This window comes from Thunnus thynnus, chromosome 18 (assembly GCF_963924715.1).
Source record: "Thunnus thynnus chromosome 18, fThuThy2.1, whole genome shotgun sequence".
NCBI classification, from domain to species: Eukaryota; Metazoa; Chordata; class Actinopteri; order Scombriformes; family Scombridae; genus Thunnus; species Thunnus thynnus.
The window spans coordinates 4,363,105-4,389,933 of record NC_089534.1 but is presented as its reverse complement, the minus strand read 5'-3'; the positions used below and the strand labels follow the sequence as shown (position 1 = coordinate 4,389,933).

The 26,829-nt window shown below is 42.0% G+C and overlaps 2 protein-coding genes across 2 annotated transcripts in view; both read right to left on the bottom strand.

Annotated features, from left to right (window-relative positions):
* hivep2a (HIVEP zinc finger 2a) overlaps window positions 1-26,829 on the bottom strand; it is a 127,115-nt gene that overhangs the window by 93,736 nt on the left and 6,550 nt on the right. The window contains exon 2 of the mRNA XM_067572647.1: window positions 20,405-20,463. The gene's annotated coding sequence lies outside the window, so the exon portion shown is untranslated. The remainder of the gene's footprint in view (window positions 1-20,404; window positions 20,464-26,829) is intronic.
* LOC137169879 (high mobility group nucleosome-binding domain-containing protein 5-like) lies at window positions 12,260-26,645 on the bottom strand. The gene is made up of 2 exons (XM_067573288.1): window positions 26,409-26,645; window positions 12,260-12,493 (listed from the first exon to the last, which is right to left on the bottom strand). Exons 1-2 carry the CDS (start codon window positions 26,643-26,645, stop codon window positions 12,260-12,262), a joined length of 471 nt encoding a protein of 156 aa, XP_067429389.1.

Genomic DNA, 26,829 nt, shown 5'->3' with positions numbered 1-26,829 from the left:
ATATATATATATATATGAGAGATGTTTTTCTGCTCATTGATATAAAAGTGGTGGTCAGTCATAACTAAATATTATTTCTTCTTCTCTCTCTTGTATAACACACTTCATTTCCTGCCTCAAGACTTCTTTAATCAACTTAATTTCCCATCTGACTTTACATTTTCAATAATGTACAGAGATTCTTAGCAGGATTCTTCTTCTTTATTTCAGATAATTGATGTTTTTCTATTTTCCCCCCTTGTTTTTTCCATCTCAGCTGCTTCTGTTTCGGTGGAGTCCGACCTCGCTACGACTTACTTCCTCTGAAAAATTAAAGATGGAAAAAACAAATAAATAAAGGAGTTCAGCTGGCGAGTCACCCTCCACTTCCCGACAAAAAAAAAAACAACAAAAACACAACAACACAGGTTGTTTACCATCAGAAGAGGGATTTGGGATACAGGAACCCGGAATACTTGAAGCATGTCGGGAAAGCTTCATTAAGGCAGCGTGGGAATGTTTTTTTAATATCAGCTTTTGTTACTCTGAGGGGGAATTCCACACATTCCCACCTGAGAGCTGCCCAGTATAACCACAGCCCCTGCACTGCTGGGAGCTACCCAGTCTGCTGGGGCGGGCTGGAGTGCCAAGCTCCATGCTTCTTTAAAGACATATCATGTGTTTTTTTGGTTATTTTTATACTGTTATGATGTTAAACATGGTCAAAGTCTTGAAACTTGAGGTGGAAAAAAAAAAGAAAAAAACTGCAAAACAGTGAATTGACTCGGTGTATTTTGGACTTTTTCCTAACGTGTGCCACTGCTCACTATGTTACTTTAAGGGATACACAATTTCTCAACCTTCATAACAACCAATTGCACATGAAGCAGTGGTCACTCCATGTGCAGAGTTGCTCTTTGTGTTGAGCTACAGCAGAGCAACACTAATTTTGTAATAAAAAGTCTAACTTTGGAACGATAAAACCTCATATTAGCTTTGTCTGTTGTGTGTATTTTTACACACAACGATGACTATGGATTTTGTCCCCCATCACTTATGAACTCTGGAAACAGGAGTTCATATACAATCAGTGTGGACCAGGGGAACAATTACAGTAAGCAATAACTTTTTCAATCTACCTAAAGGCATATGAGTGTTGTTCTAAACCTATACTTTGAGGACGGTGGTACAGTGAAGGTCCTGGACCTGCCCTGCAGATCAAAAACATGCAGCAAAGGCTAAGTGGCACCTCTAAATGTCCTGTAGGTGTGAGTAGTTGTCCGTCTCTATATATGTTTCACCTCCAACGACAAAAAAATGTTCAGTTACCTTGTTAAAACTACTTAAAGTAACATCAACTGCTTCTCTGTCATTTCAAAAGTTTAACTGCTGGACTCAAGATGTCTCCTACTTGTCCTTCTATGTCTGTTCTAAGTGTTTGTGCACCGAGCTGCATACCGGACCGTGATTGGCTCCGAACTAGTTGTGATGTCACAAATCGTACGTGTGTTTACGCACCTTAAAGTGAGATTTAATGTGAGCTCAGAGAAACTTTCCTCCTTCAGCAGATGAAGGTGAAAACAAACTCTGCACACACACACATTATTCTGCACAGTGAAGAGAACAAACATCCAAATCATTTGCTATTCAATCCTGATTAAATTTAAGTAGATACCACCTTTACTTATAGCAAGTTACAGCCTTCAGGGAGAATATAATATGATATTGATATGCTATAATGGCAAATAATACAAACCGTTCCTGATGTTTAAGCAGCTGTATCTCTGTAGCTATCTGTGCTCCTCTCTGCTTCATGTGCTCCATCATGAATGCACAGACAGACACTGGGGACACTTGTGATGAAGTGCACTGATGAGACGAATCCAGGTAAAAGCCATTAACCCTCATTGATTCCTCTTATTAAATTTATATCGATCACAGAGGAGGAAATGGAGATAAAACACAAGCAGATGAGTTAGAGGAAGATATTTTAAACTCTAGTGCTGTAGTTGAGAAAAACAAGTCTGCAACTCAGCATCCGGAAGATGTTTCAGTACTCTGTCTCTCTCTCTCTCCTCTAGTTTGGACTACCCGTTCACCTTTAGCTTTCCCTGTGATGCAACAGCTCAGGGAGGGCAAGGAGAGGCCAAACTGTAAAAAAATCTGGCTTTCCTCCTCTACAAACACACACAGACACACACACACACACACCTCACAGCTTCCTGCAATGCCACTGCACCATTCAGCATCAAATATGCATCAAATTATATAAGAGAGGCTCTTATGTAACAGACTCTATCCCCTTCTCTACCCTAATGTGTGTGTGTTTTCATGCTGAGGTCTATGGCTAATGAAGCCATCTTTGCAGGGGCAAAACACAGAAACAGAGGGGGAGACGGAGGAGGAGGAGGAGGAGGAGGAGGAGGAGGAGGAGGGGGAGGAGGAGAGAGGAGCTAAATATAACTCCTCTGGCCTTGAGCAGCATCGGAGAGGAGAGGAAACAAGAAGAGAGGAAACAAGAAGAGAGGAGAGGAAACACTGACATGTAGGTGATCTACATCCCTTCTTCTGTGCAAAAATGTTTTTAAAAGTTTATTTGAGGCTAATATGAAGCTTCAGCGTCCAAAGAAGTCAAATAAAGTCAATATTTTTCAAAGTAAAAGTCATTTTAGTGCAGAATTCCCTCTTTTTATTACGATCCACTGCAGCTGAACATGAAAACACTGTCTATCCAGACACAAAAGAGGCAAATTTTTACTAAAAAGACTGTAAACGTGGCAGATATCCACTTTATTTGACTAACTCAGACGACTGAAGCTTCACATTATCTTCAAATAAACTTTTAAATAAAGTTTTGCTCAAAACAAGGACTGTAGATTTAGTCCCGCGTAACTTACATTTGTTATGAAGGGATCTTCTAATGGTCAGTATGAACAGGAGTGTGTTTCAATGTTCATTTGGGCTCCTGATTGTTGTTTAAAGACAGACTTGAAAAAATGGTGAAGCTGTCCTTTAACTACAGCGTTGTCACATCATAAAACAGATGTTAGAAGACACAGACAAATGATGTCATCTCATCAGTGAGCATTTATTCGTGTCATTTTAGGACGGCGGCGCAGATAAGCAGCATGTGTTGTCGTTTAAATTTGAAGAACACTAAATAAATCTGTAACATCCTTCAGCATCATATCAGATCAGATCCAGGCAGCCCCCTCACTTCAATATACCATACTGTACACACATGCTGCTCTTTAAAAAAAAGAAAAGCAGATAGAAATATAGCAATCTGCCACCACAGAGCAGCCTCTCTGCCCGGCGCTGGAATCCACAGCTCTGACATTTCTGCCTGCCACAAACCAAACGGGAAACCTTTAACGGCCTGAGGTCGGACCGAGAGAGAGATGGAGATAAATTACAGTGCTTGGTTTGGTGAGGAGGGTGAAAACCTGACTGGGAGTGTGAGTGGGTTCATGTGCAGCATGTCTGTCTCTGTATGGGCATATATATATATATATATATATATACATACTGCGCTGTCTGCATCAGTAAAAGTGCATCTTTGTGTATGCATGTCTCTGTCTCTCTCTGTCTTTGTGCGTGTTTTATCTGCACATGTCTATTTAAATGCATCGCGTGTGTTTTTTCTGTGCTCGCTACAAGTCTTATCTGCAAATGCGCGTGCGTATGTTCAATGTGCATATGTAAAATAAGGGTATGTAAAGTATTTTAAACTCTGTATATCTGCGGCTTTATAGTCTGCCGGTGTGTCCGCTCCGGGAACAGTTTCAATTTCAGCACCAATGTAGAGACACAAAGACGTGAAAAGCAGCTGATTTCTCACTCGAAAACACATAAAAAGTTGTGAAACTATGAAATGAGCGAATGAGAAAAAGGACACCAAAGATTTACTGATTGTGGTGAGTGAAGTGTGTTCATCCAAGTCCCTGTGTATATAATATTATAATGTTAAGTTCTTTAGCTTGGTAAGTTTAGGGTGTGTGTTTGAAGAGATTGGAGAGTCACCACTGATGTCACACAGGAGGGCGACATACACAAGGAGACATACACTGTGGAGTAGGGGTGTGCCCGAATACAAATACATTATCCGGCAAAGCACAAATAATGTTTTTTTTTTTAACAAATATTTGTTTCATACAAATATTTTTTAAAATATTTGTTAGTTAGAGGGTTAGGGCATTAGGGTTAGGGGTTAGGGCATTAGGGTTAGGGGTTAGGTTTAGGGTTAGGGTCTGCAATGAGGTGATGAGTAAAGTTTTAGCTCCGTAGTCAGCGCAGTCGTCTATGATCTGGGAGACTCCAGTTCAAGACCCGGTGTAGGGACCTCCTTCATAAGGTAGTTTATTCATGAATTTTCTAAATTAAAAGCGTAATAAAAAAAAAAAAACAGGATTTTTAAGCCTCTTTCCACTTTCATTCAAATACAAATACAAATAATTTTGCTGCTTCAACAAATACAGATACAAATACAAATACTGGGATCTCTACTCTACTGTGGAGACATTTTTTTTCAAGGCTGACACTTAAACTTGCAGTAAAAAAAAAAGCACATTAACGCCGGCTCTCAGTTCCACTCAGACGTACATAATGATGAAGCGTCATGCACTCTACCAGGGTTATGAATTCGGTAAACCTCATTAACGTTACTAATTGCACCTGTGCTTTTCCTGGTTTGACGTGTCAAAACGTCTGCTGTGAAAATGGTCTATCCAGCAAGGGTAAATGATTTGTTTTTAATGTTTTTGACTGTGAACCACGTTGGAAGTTTGCCTTTTTTTTTAACATATAACAAAACCTGAACTGCCAAAATCAAGAGAAGAAGGTGCTACTAGAGTGTACTATCCACGCTCTTTAACACAACGCCCTACAGTTAAATGAAATCACAAGGAAATGATGGACAAACACATTAATAAAACAGAAATTAGACAATATACAATGTACAGGCTGAGTGAAAGCAGGCACCAGCGAGCAGAAAACCATTATTTTTGGATTATTCCATCTTTCCTAGATCAGTTCTGGTTCTGGGGTTCCTGAAGCATCAACCATGCAGTCACTGGAACATCTTAAGTATGGACCAGAGTGCCAGAGCAGCTATAAGATGGTCCCACTAAGTACCAGTGGTTATGACGTCTCATAAAGAATCATAATAAATTATGATAACAGATTTTAAGCGATCCTGACCAGGCGGCTCGCACAGGTCTTTCTAGCATCGACGGAGAAACATGCGTTAGAGCTGTCAGTTCGCCATAAAAGGTGTTTCTACACAGCAAATTAAGAGTTAAATTTTTGGTTTTGATGACATTTGTGTAAAGTTAGAGTTATAAATCCTTTATATTTAACTCTCAGTTGACAAATACTAAGCATCAAAACCGGCCCTGAGGCCAATACTTTCTATTTTGCTTGTAAACTCACGAGTGCCGGGAGGATCTCTCTATAATTACGCTCTCAACAGATAAATCTGCGGTTCAAGAGAAGATGAGAGACACCTTTGATTACAGACAGACGCTGGTTCACGACCAGGATGCAACATCTTGAGTCCTGGATGTCTTCCCTCGTTTCCTTGACATAACCGGATCGGTGAGGATATATTGTTTCAAAGTATTTTAAATATTTGAAAAGTGAATCCTTCTAAATGCAAAGCGCACTTAAGTAACCCGTATATGGACATCGTGTCTCTGTTTAAAGATTGACCAGGATTTTTCCATGCATGTTTGGGGACAAAGTATCTGGAAAGTTTCTTGCATAGTCGCCTTCATATTTCAAGCAGCAAGTCATCGCAGGATGCCAAAATCTTCCCTCGAACCTTTATGTTGAGGAGCTGCAGACAGCTTGTGACCCTGCGGCTGAGGATGACTGTGGTGAATATGTATCCACAATATCCTGTTTTAATAAGTCCAATATGCAACAGTACACTAAAACTAAATGAGCAGTCCTGAAATAATTGAATTCATCTCTATGGTCATTTAAATATCAACCGCAGCTTCAAAATGACCAACTTTATCAGAGGGAGCAGTTATCACAGGGTCGTTGCTTTTTTTCCCTTCTGTCTTAGATACTCTATTTGTCTCCGAGGCTGCTCTCCTGTTGCTGCTGCATCTCCTGAACTCGACATCAAGAGGCCATAAAAAAACAGTCAAGTTAAGTCAGCACAGGTATCCAACCATCATGTAAGTTATGTACCATCAGCTTTTTGTGCTGCCAAAATCATGATGTTTGTGTGCTGCAGTTGTATGTAAGAAGTGTGAGCTGCACAGGACTGCAAGAATAAATCCTACAGCTTATCTAGTATGTTATGCTAAGTACACATTCCTGGAGAAAGTCAAGAAGAAAGGAAAAAGTTCTTCATTGTTGTGGACCAGAAAGCTATTCAACGCTGCTTTTTGATGAGCTATTCAGCCTCTCTTATGATGAAGCTCTTTCCAGTTTCTACACTTTCATTCAAGCCACATCAATGTTGGAAACACAGAGGAAACCAGGAGTCATAAAGGTCAGAGCACAGTTAAAAAAAACTGTCTGAGTATGTTCACAATTTGTTTGTAAAACGCACGACAAAAAATGTTCAGTTCTTTTGTCAACTTTTCAGATTTCATCACGGTTCATATCTGGCAAAATACGTGCGTTTGAAATGTGGAGAGCGAGGACGTCCTTCATCTTTTTTTGTATGTCCAACGGCTTCAGGAAGCAAATTAACAATGTACATAGACATTACCATGATGAACAGGTGGATATTAACCAGGAAGTGGCCACACAAAGACGGCACAGGTGGAATTTTAAAGTGATCAGCCAACAACTTCTGCATCCATGTCGCAGGTTCCCCCCCTGTTATCACACACAGAAGTCCATTGATATAATGTGCGGGTCGATTGTTGCACACTTACAAGCTTCTGGTCTTTCTAAACAGTAGTTTGTTCAATGGAGGAAGTTGATGTTCAAAGTCAGGCACGAGAAGCAGTTCTCCAAACGTTTTTACCTGAAACTAAGAGTCCGACATTTATAAGAAAATAAGAGCACAAAGAGACAAAAACAACAACAAAACAAAAGGATTCCAACTTCCATTAATTGAAGAGTCATTGTTTGACTGTAATTCAGGAGATAATCTGGCTTTAAATACCTTGTTAGGTTTTATTGAATCTTTCAGTGCAACACTAGTTTAGGTTCTGTCTGACGAATAAGGAAGAAATTCAGTCTGTATAATAATCCTGGACTTATACTGTGCTCTACACAGCTTCATATTAAACATCGTAATGCACTGTGAAGATCCTGCTCTTTTCACCACCTGATTAAAAATGGCTTCAGAGTTTTAATTATGGTTACAGAGAACGTTAAAACAAACCAGGTGGCTTAAAAATGGACGATAATAACGTTCTCCTCTATCCTTACTGACGGCATGATATGTTACCTAAAACATCTGATCTGTCTTGTTCAAAACCTTGTTCCCTGTTGTTTTAAAAGGTGTTTTAAAATGTTTATGTGGATTTTTAAACTCCAAAAAGAATCAGTAATTACACTAAATTAAGTGTTAAGCCTATCTCTGTGGTGTGGGCCCACATAGACACTTCAGAAGTGCTGCTTATGCTGATTTTACTGTGTATTTTCCTAAATGACGTGCAGGTTAAACTCTCCCACCTCGACATCAGGTCTCATGTAGACAAAGAAAAGTCATGATTTAAAGGCCTTAAACGCAAATAATTTACCTTCCTATCTGGTGATTCTGCCCCCTGAAACTCCTGTATTTTGAGATGAAATGCTGTAAAATGACTCATAACTTTAATACCAGCCCATAATGTGCTTTACTTTCATGCCAACAATCATGATTTTGGAGGGAACATCTCCATATTTACATTTTTTTGGAAACCAGACTTATCTGAATATATTTGCATAGATATTTCTGGCCCTCAGCTGAACGTCTCTGTGTGTTTTTAACATCCAGTGGGAATTAGATAGACGGAGGACGGAGAGAAATTTACCGATGACATTAAGGCAGTCGAACAAGAGATCACACACACACACACACGCACAGACGCCTGACAGCTGCTTCTGATCCTCCTATGTAGTTTAAGTTAACAGAGAGGTCTAATATCACCGAGTTGTCAGCCAAATCCTGTCACTGACACCCTTACTGTGTGTGTGTGTGTGTGTGTGTGTGTGTGTGTGTGTGTGTGTGACAGCATGGAAACACACATCAGGTAAAGGTACTTTCAAAACAAACTACATGTCTTTTAATTTCTCCTCGTCAGTTAAAAGAGCGAAAGTGAAGAGAGAAGAGACAGTAAAGAGAGACCGAACCGCTGACAGCCGGAAAAAGAAAAAGGAGGATCTGTTTTGAATTTTTTTTTTTTTTTTTTTTGGGTTTCTTTTGGACGGGATTGAAAAAAAAAGAGATGATGGAAAAGAAGACAGAGGAGAGGAGAGAAGAGAGAGGAAGGACGAGGGAGGAAAACAGCAGAAGAAGAGGAAAAGGAGAGGGGGGAAAGAAGGGAGAGGTTAAGAAGAGTTGGGAGGAAACAAGAGGAGAAAAGGGATGAAAAGCAAGAAAGGAGATGAGTAAAGGAAGAAGACGGAGAAAAAGAAGAGGACGTGAGAAGAAAGAAATCAAGAGAAGACGGAAGACAAACGAGAGATTTAAGGAGAGAAGAAGGGAGGGGAGAGGAGAGAAGGAGGAGAGATAAAGAGAAGAGATGAAAAGAGACAATAGAAAGGTTAAGAGAGGAGAGGAGGAACAGGGGAGAGGAAATGAGAGACATGAGTAGGAAGTAAACGAGGGAAACCAGGAGAAGCAGAAAGAAAAAGAGGGGAGATGTGATTAAAGGAGAGGAGGAGGAGAAAAAGATTAAAAAGATGAGAGAGGAGAAGAGAGTAGAAGAGACAAAAGGAAGATGAAGAAAAGAAGGAAAGGGGGATAAATCTGGTTGATTAAGAGGAGTAGGAACAAGAGGAGTAGAGGAAGGAACCCTGAGGAGGAAGAGGAAAACCAAGAACTGAGAGGGGAAGAGAGGTGGGAGGAGAGAAGACAAGAGGAGAAGAGAGGGAGAGAAAAAAAAGCCAAAACCAAAGAGGAGGAAGAGGAGGAAGAGGAGGAGGAGGAGGAGCAGGGAGAGGCAAGAAGAGAGGAGCACATCAGAGAGGAGGAAAGAGACGAGTCAAGACAGGACGAGGACAGAGGAGAGGAGAGGAGAGGAGAGGGGGATGAAAGGGAAGAGGAGGAGGGGGATTGAATCCAGAGACAGATAGACAGACAGAGCTTTGAAGAGGAAGAGGAGGAGGAGGAGGATGGAGAGAAGGGGGATCAGAGTGAGTGAAGGATGAAACAGGAGGCGAAGGGATGGAGCAGTTGAAAGATGGAGGGATGGAAAGGCCACCAAAAAAAAAAAAAAGAAGAGGAGATGTGTGTGATGAAAGGAGCGAGGGAGTCGGAGGGGAAAACTTTAAATCTGACAGCAGAAGAAGAAGAGAAGAAGAAGAAGAAGAGAGGAAGAGATGGATGTAAAGAGCAGCGTTCTACTACTTTTTGGGGAATTTTAGGTGCACGTTTTTTCAAACGACGGATGGAAAAATATCACTTCGGAAATCTACGTCTCCACTTGAAGACGGATCGGTTTGTAAGACAGAAGGCGGACAGACAGACGTAGAATCCAGGAGTTTTGCAGAGAGCAGCTCTGTAAAATACATTGGTGGTAATTGACTGTGACAGCTTTGCATGAAAAACATTCAGACAGTTACTGACTTGAACATTAAACACGAGGAGAAGAAGAAGAAGTTCCACACAGACCGACGTGTAATGTAGCGTACGATAAGGAGCGGTGTGTGTGTGCAAACCGGGAGAATTTTCATTTATCCCTGTAAAAGCAATCGTACGCAGCAGCAGCAGCAGCTCGCCACCCGGATCCACAGATACACAATAATGTTAATAAAGACGATGAAAGGCCATTAAAAATATGAGGGATCATTAAAAAAAACGACCTATTGTGCTATTTTTCTTCTCCTATAAATACCTAAACAACAAATTCTGTTTAGATTGGATCCTTTTAGATTGTTGTTTAGGTATTTATTAATGTATTTTTAACATTTCACATATTACTCACATATATACACATATTTTAGTGGCTTGTCAGCATTTATAAGTTGACATTTATTCATTAGATTAGACTCACGACAGAAAATGAATCAAAATTTGTCAAAACGCCCAGAAAAACTCCAGATATAACATCACATGAGACAAAATAAACAAAATAAATGCTTTCTGTACGCTTCATTTTAACACTATTCAGGTTTCTGTCTGTGTCTGTGCAGACATACATCACCACTGAATCCCTCATCGTTAGAGCGACTCTGTGTGTTGGGTGCAAATTATATTTTTCATTTGACTAATGAATAAGTGTCAATTTGATATCAGCTGTGATAGAAGAAAAGGAAGGGAGTCTTCCTCAGCAAATGTGTAGGAAACTGTAGAACGGAGCGTCAGTGCAGCGTTTGACCTCAACGTCTGACGTTAGTTAGTTTGTTAAAAGTGAGAATAAATCAGATTAATAAAGGCAACGGAATCGACGCCTGCGGTGTTATGATTCAGATTGTTTCACATTCGACCTTTCGATTTGACCTCAAACTTTCAACTTCATTTTAGCACCTCAGCCTACGTTCTTCATCATCATTTATTTCTAATTTTACTGATGATGCTTCTGCATACAGAGAAGACACTGATCAGAAACTTGAATAAGATCTTAACTGTAACTGACTTCGGTAGAATATTCTGCAAATTACTTCCTGTGAAAACTTTCCGTGGGGGGAAACGGCTTTGATTTCAGCTGGACCAAGATGGATCTTAAGGTTTACGGGGGTTTCAAAGGGTTTCATAAGATGAAGGGTGATAGGTTTTTGTCAACTCACAGAGGAGCATTTAATCCTTTAACAGGAGTTAAAAAAAATTCTGAGTAGATGCCATGTGTGCATCCTTCTTCTGCTATAGATATTTACCTAAAAAAATATTCACACTGGGAGCTTCCCAGTTTGCTGTTTTCCAAACAGAGCGTCAGGAGGTGCCTTGCTCGAAGGCACTCCGCCGTGAGCTGTGTGAAGGAGGCGCAGCCATTAGACCTGCATGTTTCCCTCCCTCATCCAGGTATTATATGTATAACATACATTCCTCCACACTTAAACATGTGTGACTGCAGAGAAGACAGATATTAAAAAAAAAAAAAAAAAAAAATCTGCAGTGTATTTCCAGGTCTCGTCAGATTTACTTCTCCTCTTTGAAGCGCTAATTCTTAGCTCTTGCTCGGCCGCTAACCATCGTTAGCATGTGCTAATCCCCAGGGCGTATGATGGACGGGAGGCACGAGGTGCTAGCCAGCTGTGCTAGCTTTTAAGCCTTAATACCCTGAGAGTGAGTGAGCTAGCGTGGAGCTAATCAGTCTTAATACCATGCATATGGCGTTAGCTCCGGAGATGGCTAGCTCCTGTAGCAGCGACGGGTAATCCTAGCAGCTACAGGAACAAGCCCAATCCCCCATTTCCCCAAATATGTCATTTTTAGAAACTGCAGCATGAGATTAAGATTAGAGGAAAAGAATAAAAAAAAAAAAATAGAGCAGAGGAGAGGATAGAGAGGTAGCTCTAAGCATATGAACACACTATTTAGGAGGGATGCAATCATGTTTTTTGATGACTTCTTTCTTCATACTGAGGCTGATTCCAATTACTGTAATTCTCTTTGTACAGAAGTATCTACTAAATGAATCATGTACAAAAAAAAAAAAGACATAAAGACAAGAAAAGGAGGGAGAGTAAAAGCAGCAGTAGGAGACATTTAAGCATTTTCTTAATTCTATTATAGACTCATTATTCTGTACATCTATTACACCATCCTGGCACAGGGATCCTCCTCTGTTGCTCTTCCTGTGGTTTCTTCCATTTTTTCCCATTAAAGGGTTTTTTTAGGGAGTTTTCTTTAATCCATTTATGGAGGGTCTAGGAACAGAGGATGTTGTGTTGCTGAAAAGCCTCCTGAGGCAAATTTATGAATTGTGATATTAGACTATACAAATAAAACTGACTTGACTTTAAGTACCAGCCTGAGAGTCAGACCACAGGCTCTTTGAGTGTGTTGACGTCCTGTGCGAGGACAGGAAATGATGTCATGCTGGTGTGGGGGCGCAAAAATATCTTACTGGTGGCTCTTATCTTTAAGTGCATGTGTGCGTCTGTACGAGTGCTTCAAATTGAAGCACCTGCTGCTCTCTTTCTCTTTCTCTCTCAGTCTAGAAAATCACAGCCTTCGCTTGGACCCCTCCTCCTCCTCCTCCTCCTCCTCCTCCTCCTCCTCCTCCTCCTTTTCCACTTCCTCCTGCTCCTCCTCCTTCCGTCCTTCACATTGTACAAGTCTGAGTGCCAGGGCACTGACATAGGCCACAAGCTCGCTCTCTCTCTCTCTCTCTCTCTCTCTGTGTGTTGGGCAGGAAGCCACCGAATGGCACAGCAGAGGCGAGCCACCTGTTCCTCTCTGGCAGAGGAGATCATGGAGAGATGGAGGGAGGTATGAAAAGATGAAGGCAAGGGGGAAATGAAGAGGAAAGGGGGGGAGTGATGATGGAGAGAGGGAGTGGAAGAAGAGGGTGAAGAAAGAACCCGTGGAAATGTGAAAAAGAGGAAGGAAGGGAGAGTAAGTGGAAGAGAGAGATAGAAGAATCAGAGGAAAGGATGAAAAACAGAGAAGCAGGGGGGAGGATATTGTGGAGGAAGGGAGGGATGGAGGGATGTAAGGGCAAGAATGAGGGGAAAAGAGGGATGATAGAAGGGTGAGCGAACATGACTGAGTGAGAAAATGACTGGAAGGAGATGGAGGGAGGAGGGGTGAAAGAGTGAACAACAGAGGAAGGAAGAGATGTCAGAGAAGGAGGGATGGGAGCAGGAAAGAAATGACTGGAAGCGTGGAGTGATGGATGCTGAAAGGGAAAGAAGAAGAGAGGAAGCGAAAGATGGGAGGAGATATAGAAAGGGAAGGATGGAGGGATATGACGATGAGAAACTGAGGGCGGAGAAGAGGACAATGGTGGGAGAAAAGACAAAATGAAATGAGGGATGAGGCTAAAAAGAAAAGATGGAAGAGGGAAAAGGGGGAGATGGGACAAGAAAGAGAAGATTGGAAGGCGTAGAAGAGAGGAGGAGGAGGATGGTAGGAGGTGTAGAAAGGGGAAGACGGAGGGATAGAAGGGTGAGAAACAGAGGGTGGAGGAAGGACAGAAGGCAGAGAGACAAAAAGATTAAATGAAACGAGGGATGAAGCTAAAAAGGAAACTATGGAGAGACAGATGAGGAGAAAAAGAGGGAGACAAAGGAGGGATGAAAAGGACAAAAGGTCAGAAACACACAGAGAGAGCGAGGGATGCTAAAAGGGAAGAAAGAGGAAGATGGAGGGAGAAATGACTGAGTGGAGGGAAGGATGGAGGGATGAGGGGATGGGACAGGAAACAATAAAGGTATAAGAGAAGGGAAGAGGAGTAGAGGCGAAATATGGAAGGAAGTGTAAAAAGATATAGATGGAGGGATATGAGGGTGAGAAAAGATGAAAGAGAGAAGAAAGTGGATAATGGAGAAAGAAAAAACAGGAAAGGAGGGATGGCACAGGAAAGGAAAGTGATGAGAGAGAGAAAGTAAAGATGACAAAAAGTCAAGTGTAAAGCGAGGGATGACTGAAAAAGAGAAGAGGTGGAAGATGGAAGGAGGTATAGAATGGAAAAGGCGGAAGGAGAGAGGGATGAAGGGAAAAAGAGGGGCTGAGAGAAAAGGAGGGAAGACGGAGAAATGAAAGGAGGTGAAAAAGAAAAGTAAAGACGACAAAGAGGAAGGATGCTGAAAGGGTCACAGGAAGAGAGGGGGCGGAGAGAGCGGGGGACGAGGAAGTGTCGGCGCCTAATTACAATCCCCTCCCCTCTCTCTCTCTCTATCTCTCTCTCTCTATCTCTCTCTCTCTCTATCTCTTGACCTTGCTCTCCCTCCATTCATCACTCCGTCTCTCCTCCCACAAACATCCTGTCTTACTCTGAATGGTTCTTCAGCTGATGAGCCTCCGACGTCAGCCTGCGCTCACAAGTGCTGCTCTGACTCCATGAAAAAAAATCACCCTGAAGGGTTTTTTCTACAACATCACACAAGGTCAAATTTATGAATAAAGACAAAATTCCCATCGAGGTTCAGTTAGATGATAGTTCGGTTTGCATATAGTCGATCTGAATTCCCCCGAAACATCCACAGGAAGCAATGGAAACATTTAAAACTCCAAATTCAAACTTTAGATGTAAAGTTTGGTGGTGGTTGCTAAACAGTGTTAGCACTGTTAGCTTGCCTTTCATGTGGATCCGTTCACACTGAAAGGTGAAAAAACGAGGATAAATACACACATTTTTCAAACAGTCTCTCCTGCAAGACAAGAAAAGTGACTAAAGAGAGCTTGAGAGAGAAGTTCAAACCACGCTCACTGTCACACCTGGTAAATCACGTAAGAAATGATGCGTCTTTTATTTTGGAAAGTTACAGAAAAGGTTGGACACAGCCACCACCCCCCTCCAAATCTAACATTGGAAAGTACAGTGAGGTCATGATGACTCAAGTGACCCCCTGACTTTTCATTTAGTGCCACCAGCAGGTAAAAGTTTCACTTATCCAGTTAAATATCTACTGTTAGCTGCACACGTCCCACGCGATGCACCTCACATCTTTCACATACAGTATAAACAAAATGCAAACCACATACAGTTCTCTTGCATGCATGTGCAAGCACACACACACACACACACACAAGCTACATATATATACTTGACATTAATATACATTAAACATACTGTACAGAGCAGTGCAAATAATACATGCAGAAATGCACATACTGAGAACCACTTACACACACACACACACACCCATATGCAGCATGTGCAGGAAGTGTGCAGGCTGCAGAAGCAACAAAGCCGTCATTTGCATGAGGAACGATGCGGAAGCGAAACCAAAGCTCCTTATTGCACCGCGCTCAGACACACACACACATGCACACACACACTATACTTTCCATGCGATTTGAATGCACAAACAAAGAGGCCAGTGGACTTCTGGGTACCTGCAGGAAATGGGAACCAAACTAACTGCTGTTGTCTCGGCAACAGTCATATCCCATAATGCTATTCAAATTCTGCCGCTCTGTTATCTCACTCGTGACCTGAACACACACATATGGACACACACATTTAGAGAGAGGAGAGGGGAGGGGCGGGGGACAGAGAGAGAGAGAGAGAGAGAGAGAGAGAGAGAGAGAGAGATGATGCTCACCCAAAGGCCATTCATTTGGACACAGCTGTTACTCAATACACGTGATCATCACTCTGCCCTGTGTGCGTGTGCGTGTGTGCGTGTGTGTGTGCGTGTGTGTGTGTAAAACTCCCTCTCCATGCGATTCTGTCAAGGGCAGAGCTTGCATCTGTGGTACCAAGCCGGGATCGCCATGGCAACAGAACATACACTTCTTCTCCCTCTTCACCTCCCGCCTTCTTTTTCTCCACTTTCTTTATTTGAACGTACTATTGTGTGGGAGTGGAGGTGAATGTGTGTGTGTGTGTGTTTCAGTCACTTCCTGGTCTTTTTTAGCCAATCTGCAAACACGGACTGATGTGATGCTCTTATTGGTTTACTGGACACCAGGCCCAAAATGGGCACTGGGACCGGCGGGACAATTCCCAGCAGCCTGTCTGATCTGTATGCTGATTGGATCGGGTGTCAGACCCGACAAAATTATTAAGGTAAATCGAAGCAGAAACAACGCAGGACAGCCACAACTAATCAGATCTATAGGCATGCAATCCCCCACCCCCCCCATGGTAAGATCCATGCCAATCGTGACACCTGATTGGTTCAACGCACACAGCCTCCTGCATTAACAGCATCATCTCCACAAAACACAGTCGTGTATCGTGGAAGAAGGAGAAAAGGTGGAGCTGGGAGGGAAAAGGCCCTCGACAGTGAAGCAGACACACAAACACTCGCCCCCGACAGGTGTGCACGCAACAGTTATTACACCGTTAGCTCGTTAGCTCGCCAGTCACTAACTGTGCAGAGCTTTACAAGATATTCAGGGCTGATGAGTGACGACGTTAAGCGTTAACATTTATATACAGTCTATGATTAACATGATAAACAGCAGGGCTAGCTCAGCTACAACACAGGTGCAACACGGAAACTTTTAAAACGGGGCTTCATCCGACTCTCTGTGTCTCCACATTAGATTACATTAGAGGAGAGAGTTTGTGGGTTTTGGATATTGAGGAAGCCGAGTTATGATGATGCAACTGCGTGCCTTGTGGTAAAAGTACATTTTAACGAGGTTTTTTTTTAGTATGTGTGTGTGTGCAATCAAATGTTTCAACTTCTAATAGCAAGTAGTGTAGCATAAACTCATCTATCTTGCACGAAAACCTGCACTTGGGGGACCTGGTCAGCCTGTAGGGTAAATATTCACTCTCTTTTAGCTCACCAGCTAGTCTACAGCTAACTGTGTCTGCCGCTTGGTACTGAGCAGGTAGTGTGCAGTGGGTTTTTAGAGCTTTTTCTCTGAAAACAGCTGCCTCCTGCGGCCGAAAAACCGCTAGGAGTGAACCGAAACAGTGAAACAATGACAGCTAAACAGCCAAACAATGAGCTAAAACTCGCTATAAAGCTCCGTGAAGCCGAGGGGAGCTGCAGAGTCGCTGTTAATTCTCTGTAGGTTCATCACTACGAGCCCCATGCACAACACATTACACACTGACAGCTCATAATATTGAATGCAGCTGCTTTAAAGAAACTGCATTGAGTCACAGATGTTAGTGGAACAGTGATAACATCTCTAAAGGCATGTTTCCATCTAAATGTAACACCAATTGTAAACAGATTTCCAAAAAGTTGGCAAAAAAAAACCCCCATCCATCCATCAACTGGTCAATAATGCAAACATTCTCCAGAGGACGTTTTTAAAAATGACATTATATTAAAACAGTGTGTGTGTGACTTGATAAGTGGTTAATTAATGATATTTCATTGTTGCTACACATCTTTGATGTCATGTGTTGTTTCCATGCATTAATTTGTTCCCCCTGTTCACTGTGTGTTCGCTGCTCCATCATGTTTTCTTTATTGATACAATATGGCTCTCTTTGTCAGCCATGCATAACAACTTTCTCATTCAAATTTTAATATATATACAGTATAAATATATATATATATATATATATATATATATGTGGAGGGAAGCATACTTTGTGTCTGTCTGAATAGCTTGCCACAGTTTAGAGCAGTCAGTGACATTTGCCACCGTCTATGTCCTCATAACCCACGTCACACACACAAATACTGCATGTGCACGGTCTGCAAGCACTGACGCACATCCTGCGCATGATCTCTGGTGTGTGTGTGTGTGTGTGTTTTAGTATCCGTGTGTGTGTGAAAAAGAAAGAAAGAGAGAGAGAGAGAGTTTTACAGAGATGACACTGTATGAAGTTTAAAGTCCCGCACGTTTGTGCTTTGAGGTGCAGATAGTAATCTCTGCTTTACATGATCTATTTCTGTGTGCTGTCTGACACAACCACGCACACACACACACACACACACACACACACACACGCATGCACGGAGGAGTCGTGGGTGAGAACACATATAGAAGAGGGAATGATGTGAGAGCGAGAAAGAGATAGAGAGACAGACAGACCGAGGGTGTTTTGGATGACATAGTTCATCCTCGTCCTCAATTTGAAGCCGTCTGTTACACAGGAAGAGGAAGTGACACCGCTGACACATTTGCACCCACAATACATTGTCTCTTCTACTATCTAGCGTATTTTGCAACCATCACACATTCGCAAAAAGCAAAGAAAGCAAAAGGCCGGTCTCCACTTTATCTGGTGTCTTTACGGCAGCAGCCGTTACACAAGAGTCGCTGCTGTTTTACTAACCTCTCATGCATCCTGCTGTCTTCTTCAATTTAACATGCACAAGATACTACTTGATCATTGTGGTTATACTTCCCTATATCTGTTGTCAAGATGCTGAGGCATATCTGACCTTTGACCTGCCTGTTTTTGCTTAGTATCATGGAAAACGAGGCTTATTCTCACCTTACACTCTTCACATCGCACACTAATGACTGCAGGAAAGTGCACCCCCAATAATTCTATTATAAAATTCGCTGATGACACTGTGACTTTGAGCCACAAGGACACAGACGCTGAGACAGACACCTTCATCATGCGGCGTGACAGCAACCATCTCGTTGGAAAACGTCTTTGACCCGAGGCGAGTGACCGACCGTGAGTCTGGTCATCAAAAGCCAGACAATCATTCAGGTGTCCTCGTATAAATACTTGAGGTGTCCACGTAGACAACCTTCTACGCTGGAAAACACACATTCATAACTTGTGCAACAGACTGCAGCAGAGACTTTACACTCTCTGAGGAGGTCGAGGCTGCACGGAGCGAGCAGGAGATCCTAAAGAGCATCATTTCATATGGAATTACAACACGGTTTGGCAAGCTAACAGTGCAACTGAAGGTTTGCCAGGATGCACAGAAAAAAGGCTGTACGAGCAGGCAGTCATGAAACAAGCAAACAAAAAAAAAAATCATTGCAGACTCTTCTTTGCTGAATACGAAGCTCCGCCGTCAGGAAGAAGAAGAAGACGACTCCACGTGCCGAAGTGGAAATCAAACCGTTTGATGCTGAACCGTTTGTTCCAGCCTCCATCGAGCTGCTAGCGGAGCAACGTGCACTTAAACACGTCTGCAACCGTAATTCAGACAGTTTTCTTTTTAAGCCGTCGATGTCAAATGTAAAGTCAAATGTCTCTTTTATGATTTGTGGCTTCCCATGTTTGTTTTTTTATCTGACTGTTCCCAAGACAAATTCCCCTCAGGGACAGTAAAGTTTACTCTCTCTACTGTTGACCTTACTGAAGGTCGTCTGAGGACATTGTAGGACATAAAAAATGCAAAAAAAAACCCTTAAAAAGCTAAATTTTCACCCTGGACTTGCCTTTTTCATGGCCCTGATTGTTTAAGACTATAAATATCCAACACATAATATATATAAGTGTCTTGTTTCTTTAAGCTCTAATGGTGTTTGGCCTTTTTTTCTGTGTTTTTGAAAGTAACTCGAAGGGGCAGAAGGGTCAAGATTTTAGTAAAAATCTCTTGTTTGACTGATGATTATTTTTTTTTCAAGAATGTCTTGTTGTGACCAGATGTTCCCAAGATGTCTTTGTGATTTTGGATCCCAAAAAAAAAAAAAAAAAAAAAAAGATCTAAAATAAATAAAGCTGCCAAAAACCTTTTGTTTCTCATGATCTCAGAGTAATTATTTTGTCAGCTCAACGTGACTTCAGAATGTTTTCTCATAATCACGGCATCAATTTTTCAACGAGGAATACCGAACCTATCTTGAAATGATTCAGAGCCGAATGATGACAGGCATGTGTGCTGTCTAGTACATTTTCACATTATGTCTCTGTCTGTTTCACTACTGCAGCACGTACTCCAAACAACAAATTCAATCATACTTACACAAGATTTAGCAGCTACTGGACCGTTTCCGAACCTTTCATGTGTGCACAAAGAGCAGAATTATATGATTTTCCAAACAAATTCCTCTCGGGTGCGGAGCTGAGGTGTTTAAAAGGAAACAGGCCTGTACAGAAACTTTACATGATGGCAGGCAGCGGGACCGTTAAAGTGAGTTTTTTTTTTTTTTTCATTTACACTCCCAGCCGAGGTCACACCTCCGGTAACAAAGCTGGCCGGTTTCCCCGGCAACCAGCCAGGAGAAAACAGCGAGAGAGTAATTCTGGTTAAATGAATACAGCTCAACTCTCTCCTCGTCTCTTACCGTCTGTTTCTCTGCGCGAGCCTCTCGTTCGCTCTCTCTCTCTCTCTCTCTCTCTCTCTCTCTCTGGCTCGTGACAAAAGCATCAGCCATTTTAAATCATAATGATGATGATTATTATTACAAAGTCTTTTTTTTTTTTCCACCATTTTCTACTTTGGTTGGTTCGTGCGGCGCTCTCTCTCTTCCTGTGGGGAGATTTCACCTTCAAATAACAACTAGTCTCACCCAGTTTCTCTTCATGAGTTAAAATCAACCTTTAAAATTCATCTGATGGTGAAACTTCACCACTGAAACCACTTACATTTGATATTAAAATCACAAAAACTCCTCATCTGCATCGCTTCTGTTCTGTTTTTCACCTTTTCGAAAACATTTTGTCAGTCAGTTCTCGATAAATTCTACAAACGTCACCGAGATCAACCACCTACTAACTTCATGTCACCTTAAAAACACGATTTTATGTTTGCTCATTTCCAAAAGGCCACAATCACACACAAACAAAGACAGTTTTGTGGATCTTACCTGGTCTAACTGTTTGTCCTCTGGTCCAGTTTAGCAAGTCCACCAACCGGTCACAGCCCCTGAGGGAGAGACAGAGACAGAGAGAGCATGAAGACATCAGGTACTTTTATTTAGATCCACCTTTAGTAAACGCTCTCCATGTTCTGTACGTAAAGATTTTATCATGCAGCAGCAGGAACAGGAGTTCTGGTCTGTCCCACAATAAAACAGCACATTTTAAGGTAGTATATAACGGTCAGTAAGTTTTTATTAACGTTTTCAAGACTGGAATGTTGTAAAAAGTAGTTTTTGCCAGCGGTTCCAGTGTTATACTGTGAGGCCAAAAGCCTTTTGAAAACCTCTTTCAAATATTTAAAAATCATTTTCATTATTGTTAATATTGTTGAAAAATGTGTCTGTATGCTTTTTCATTCTGTTCTTGTAAAGCACTTTGTAATCTCTGGTTTCGATAAGCGCAATGAAAATAAACTTTATTATTATTATATTATTATTATTATTCATGCTTTGAGTAAGACTCCGTAGTTCCATTCCATAACATACAATGATATTTTACTTTCTGTCCAACTTTGTGTCAACAGTTTGTGTTTGACCCTTTCCTCTTTCGACACGACAATGCTCCCGTGTACAAAGCCGCTCCGTAAAAAAAAAGGAACTGTTTTTGTAGTTTTTGTTGTGGAACAACGTGACCTAAACCTCATCCGACACCTTCGGGACCTTCTGGAACGCCGACTAATGCGTGCGAGCCAGACGTTATCGCCCAACATCAGCCGCCAAACTCACCGGAGGGGGATTTTGAAGTACTTGTACTATTTGATTACTTGAGTAATTTCATTTTTATGCTACTTTATACCTCTATCACACTGCCGTTCAGAGGCTAATGTTGTACTTTTTACATTTATTTGACAGCTGTAGAAACTTTACAGGTTGTTCATAAGAAATATAATCAACAAATAAAGATACTCAGCAGTTTATAAAGTATTAGCAGTGCTGACACATCCAATAATGTAATAAATATATGAAACGGACCATCCTGCATAATGAGTACTTATACTTTTGGTAGTTAAAGTGAAACATAGATATTTCACATATAAGCAAAGATTAGAGAAAAGTTGCAACTTTGTTTTTCATCATCTCACAACCTCCCACATTATCACACATCTCGTGACCCTTAGAAGGGGCCCGACCCCTACGTTGGGAACCATTTGACTTAACTGTATGGTAAAGTAGTTCAACCTAACTTCATCTAAAGCAGCTACAACGAGTAAGTATGTACTTTTAATTAAATAGGATTATAAATGCAGGACTTTTACTTGTAATCGAGTACTTTTACATTGTAGTATTTCTACTTTTACATTAGTAAAAGAGTACTTCTTCCATCACTGGATATGCAGTAAAGCATCTAGCAAATGTTACCAGATTTCAGGTTGTGGACACATTATCAATTGAGTTAAAGGTCAAAAGGTCACGAGACTATCTTAGCACATAAACATCAGATTTAAATTTACATCAGGAAAAAAAACAAACATCAGTGTTTTATTTGTTTTGTGCTACCATGGTGACATGCTGATCTTGTGGTTTGTTCTCTTAAATAAAAATAAAAAAACCCAAAAAACCAACAACATCTTCATTCCCCGACGTCTCTGTTGTTTCCGTAGCGGATTCTGAACACTTGAGACTGACATTTCAAACTCTCACATGAATCCAACAATAAACAAACAGAAAGGAAAAAAACACACAGATGACACTCCGTTTCAGAGTGTCAGATCACTCGTGTCATCCATTTGTCATCTTGATTTTCAGTTTTCTTTTGTCACTTTTTTTTTCTTCGGGGTGTGTGTGTGTTTTTTTTTTTAAGCCCGTTGGGGTTTCTGTTCTGTCTCACCCGCTGAGATTGAATTCCTTTTCATCCGCTGATATTTTTTGAAGTGTTTTTATCTTTTGTATGGATATGCAAATAACTCAACCTAAACCTACAGCAGCAGTAACTGTCTGTGTTTTCATTGTGACACCGCTAACTGTGCTGTGGAAGATAATATCGGACCGGGCAGCGGAGCCTGGGAACGACACACCAACCAGAGTCAAACATAGTGAGGTACATTAAAGCTTTACTGCTTTTTAACCAAAACTACACAGACTTTTCCTGACAAACGCTGCTAATTACATACTTTAGTCCATCAGAGTCATTAGAAAAGTAATCATAAACATCTAAATTAAAGTTTTAGGGTGAAAATTGTATTTTTCCCAGTCTTTACGATTCAAATATTAATAAAGGCTCATTTATGGTTAGGGTTAGGGGTTAGGGGGTTAGGGGGTTAGGGTTAGGGGGTTAGGGTTAGGGGTTAGAGGGTTAGGGGTTAGGGATTAGGGTTAGGGGGTTAGGGTTAGGGGTTAGAGGGTTAGGGGTTAGGGATTAGGGTTAGAGGGTTAGGGTTAGAGGGTCAGGGGTTAGGGTTAGGGGGTTAGGGTTAGAGGGTCAGGGGTTAGGGATTAGGGTCAGGGGTTAGGGTTAGAGGGTTAGGGTTAGGGGGTTAGGGTTAGAGGGTTAGGGTTAGAGGGTCAGGGGTTAGGGTTAGGGGGTTAGGGTTAGAGGGTCAGGGGTTAGGGTTAGGGTTAGAGAGTTAGTGGTTAGGGTTAGGGGGTTAGGGTTAGAGGGTCAGGGGTTAGGGTTAGGGGGTTAGGGTTAGAGGGTCAGGGGTTAGGGTTAGAGGGTCAGGGGTTAGGGTTAGGGGGTTAGGGTCAGGGGTTAGGGTTAGAGGGTTAGGGTTAGAGAGTTAGGGGTTAGGGTTAGAGGGTTAGGGTTAGAGGGTCAGGGGTTAGGGTTAGGGGGTTAGGGTTAGAGGGTCAGGGGTTAGGGTTAGGGGGTTAGGGTTAGAGGGTCAGGGGTTAGGGATTAGGGTCAGGGGTTAGGGTTAGAGGGTTAGGGTTAGAGGGTCAGGGGTTAGGGTTAGGGGGTTAGGGTTAGAGGGTCAGGGGGTTAGGGTTAGAGGGTCAGGGGTTAGGGTTAGAGGGTCAGGGTTAGAGGGTTAGGGTTAGAGGTTAGGGTTATAGGGTTAGGGTTAGGGGTTAGAGGGTCAGGGGTTAGGGTTAGGGGGTTAGGGTTAGAGGGTCAGGGGTTAGGGTTAGAGGATTAGGAGTTAGGGTTAGAGGGTTAGGGTTAGAGGGTCAGGGGTTAGGGATTAGGGTCAGGGGTTAGGGTTAGAGGGTTAGGGGTTAGGGTTAGGGATTAGGGTCAGGGGTTAGGGTTAGAGGGTTAGGGGTTAGGGTTAGGGATTAGGGTCAGGGGTTAGGGTTAGAGGGTTAGGGTTAGAGGGTTAGGGTTAGAGGGTTAGAGGGTTAGGGGTTAGGGTTAGGGATTAGGGTCAGGGGTTAGGGTTAGAGGGTTAGGGTTAGGGATTAGGGTAATAACCCTCAAAATAAAAATAATGAGCTGAGATCAAAAAAATCCCCCTCAGGTCCTCTTTCATTTAAATAAAGACGTTATAAGTCTTGGATGTTCAGCTCACTCCAGCATTTTTTGGTTTACCTGCAGTACTTTCCCTAAATATTTACCTCAGTATGATTCCCTACATTTTCCAAAATGCCTTCCTCCAGAGGAAACGCCTGAGCTCTCGGTATTCAGCTGGGTTTTACAGGTACGTAGAAGGCATGAGTGATACTGCAAGTGCAAAATGACAGTTTCCCACTTAGAGAAAGTGAGAGTTCTGCACAAAAACCCAACAACCGATGTTACTGCAGCGTGTCTGCAATGCACGCTGCTGCCGCTCTGTTTCACTTCTGTGGGTGAAGAAATGTAGATTTCTCCGAGTATGACTGTTGAGCGTCGGTGCAAAATAGCGGCTCTAGATTGACATCAAAGGCGGTTTACTGGTGTTTTAGATCACTGGACCATTTCATGTTAGTCATACTACAGAGCTGCTGGGAATATGATGTCATGTCATTGACATTTGAGCAGTTAATGAATAAGAAAAAAAAACTGTAAAAACGTGTTTTTCTTTGAATCTTTGTAATAACAATAAATCCTTAAGAGCACTCCTTCAAGAAGACATCATCACACTAACACATGTGATCTCATACTGCGAGCACTTTATGAATAACCTGACATGGAACAAAGGCCTTGAAAGTTTCAAACTTATCCACAGATTTTACCCAAAATTCAGAACAGATATTGATATCAGTTGTTCGTTTTGTTGTAGTTGCCCTGAGATTCATTTGGTGCTGCCGTCATGTCAATAAAGAAAAAAATGAAACCAAACAATGAAATGGTTGAGTGTCGGAGTTGTACATGATCAGAGATGGTGGTGGTGGTGGGGGTGTGGAGGGGGGTGGGGGTTGATGTCATTTAAATCTAAATCCAGTATCAAATCAGCTTATCAAATCCAAATCCTTTCAAATCTCTTATCAAATGTTTCTCAACAATTGTAGATGAGTTGATGTGCTAAATGATGTGTAGATCGTTCTTCGCTAATAAAATAAGAGACTCATTAAGAGATTCGTTAGCCTCTGAGCTTATAAATTAACTTGTTTCATTTCTTAACAGGAGTCAGATGACAAAACTGACATGGTAAATGGACTGTACTTGTATAGCGCCTTTCTAGCCTTCCAACCACTCAAAGTGCTTTTACACTATGAATCACATTCACCCATTCACACACATTCACACGCTGAATGGTACAGGGGCTACCATGCAAGGTCCCAACCTGCCCATCAGAGGAAATTTAATCATTCATACACTGATGGAACAGCCATCAGGAGCAATTCAGGGTTCAGTATCTTGCCCAAGGACACATCGACATGCCGATCTTCCGATTAGTGGACGACCCGCTCTACCTCCTGAGTCACAGCCGCCCCTGACATCAGTTTCATTACTACATTTAAACAAAACCACAAATCTTTCACCAACTTAAGTGCTTAAGTTAAGTTACTTAACACAGAGGAGGCTCAGGATGGGAACCCCGTCCTCTGGTGTCAGAGACTGAAATGTGACCACCGACTACACGCTGCTTCCTGTAAGACGTCAAAAGCCAAAAAGGTTGGAAACCACTGGTTTGATCTTTGATAATGTGTTGTATTTTAAAAGCTTGTTATATTATCCATAGATGAGTAACTAAAGCTGTCAAATAAATGTGTTGGAGCAGAAAGTAGCATCACATGGAAATACTCAAGTAAAGTACCTCATAATTGTGTTTAAGTACAGTAGTTGAGTGAATGTACTTCCACCACTGCAGTTTAGTTGTATGTAGAAGTTGTTTCTAGAGCAGACGAGGTTGCTTTAGGTCAGTGGAGCAGCTTTAAATTTTGCAGGGAGGGAAAAAGAGTTGCTGCATATGTTGCTGCATATGTTGACTGTAGGGAGTTATAATGTGTTTCCAGTTTACAGTAGAAGGAAAACTGAATGTTGGTTGTGTCAGTTGGGATTTTCTGATTACAAAACACCGATTTAGCTCCACTGTCTGATGCATAAATGCATGAAGTGAGGCTAATTACAAGCTGTTTGAGAAAGTAGGCCAGTTTGGGTAAAGGTCTCTCTCTCTTTCTGTCTTTTTATCCCTCTCTATCTCTCTCTCTCTCTTCCTTCAGTGCGACACGTATACAGGTGTGGAGGGACAGACGAGATGGTCACTGATTGGCCGAGACTCAAGACTGAGAAGAAGGAATGAAAAATATCCTCAGCTGGCAGGAGCGGAGAGAGGGAGAGTTTCCTTTTTGTACAGCTGGGAACAACAAGAACAACGAGATCACACACACACACACACACACACACACACACACACACACACACACACACATGCACACACTCACACACACACACACACACACACACACACACACACACACCCTACTGAGCAAAGTGCTTCAGATGAAAAGTGTGTCAGCAGCTGAGAGAATAGACACACTCCTCTGTTGGTACAGCTTGGAAACCTCTCATCCTTTCACCTCCTCTTCTCCGGTCTCCTTTCCTCTCTCCTCCTCTTGTTTCCTCTTTCCTTACCTCATCTTTCCTTACCTCATCTTGTTTCCTCTCCTCTCCCCTCCTCTCATTTCCTCTCCCCTTGTTTCCTATCGTCTCTCCTTGTTTCCTCACCTCCCCTCTTGCTCCCCCCCACTTCTCCTCCTTTTTTGTTTCCTCTTCTCTCTCCTTGTCTCCTCTCCTCATTTCCTCTCCTCTCCTCTTGTTTCCTCTCCTCTCTCCTTGTCTCCTCTCCTCTTTTCTCCTCTCCCCTTGTTTCCTCTCCTCTGCCATCCTCATTTCTTCTCATTCCCTTCTCCCTCCTCTCTCCTTGTTCCTTCTCCTCTTTCCTTGTCTCCTCTCCTCTCTTCTTCTTTCCTCTAATGTTCTTCTCTTGCGAAATCTGTCTCCTCTCCTTTACCCTTCACTCCTTCACCCTTTGATCTCCTCTTCCTCCCTCTTTCCATTCCTCTTCTAT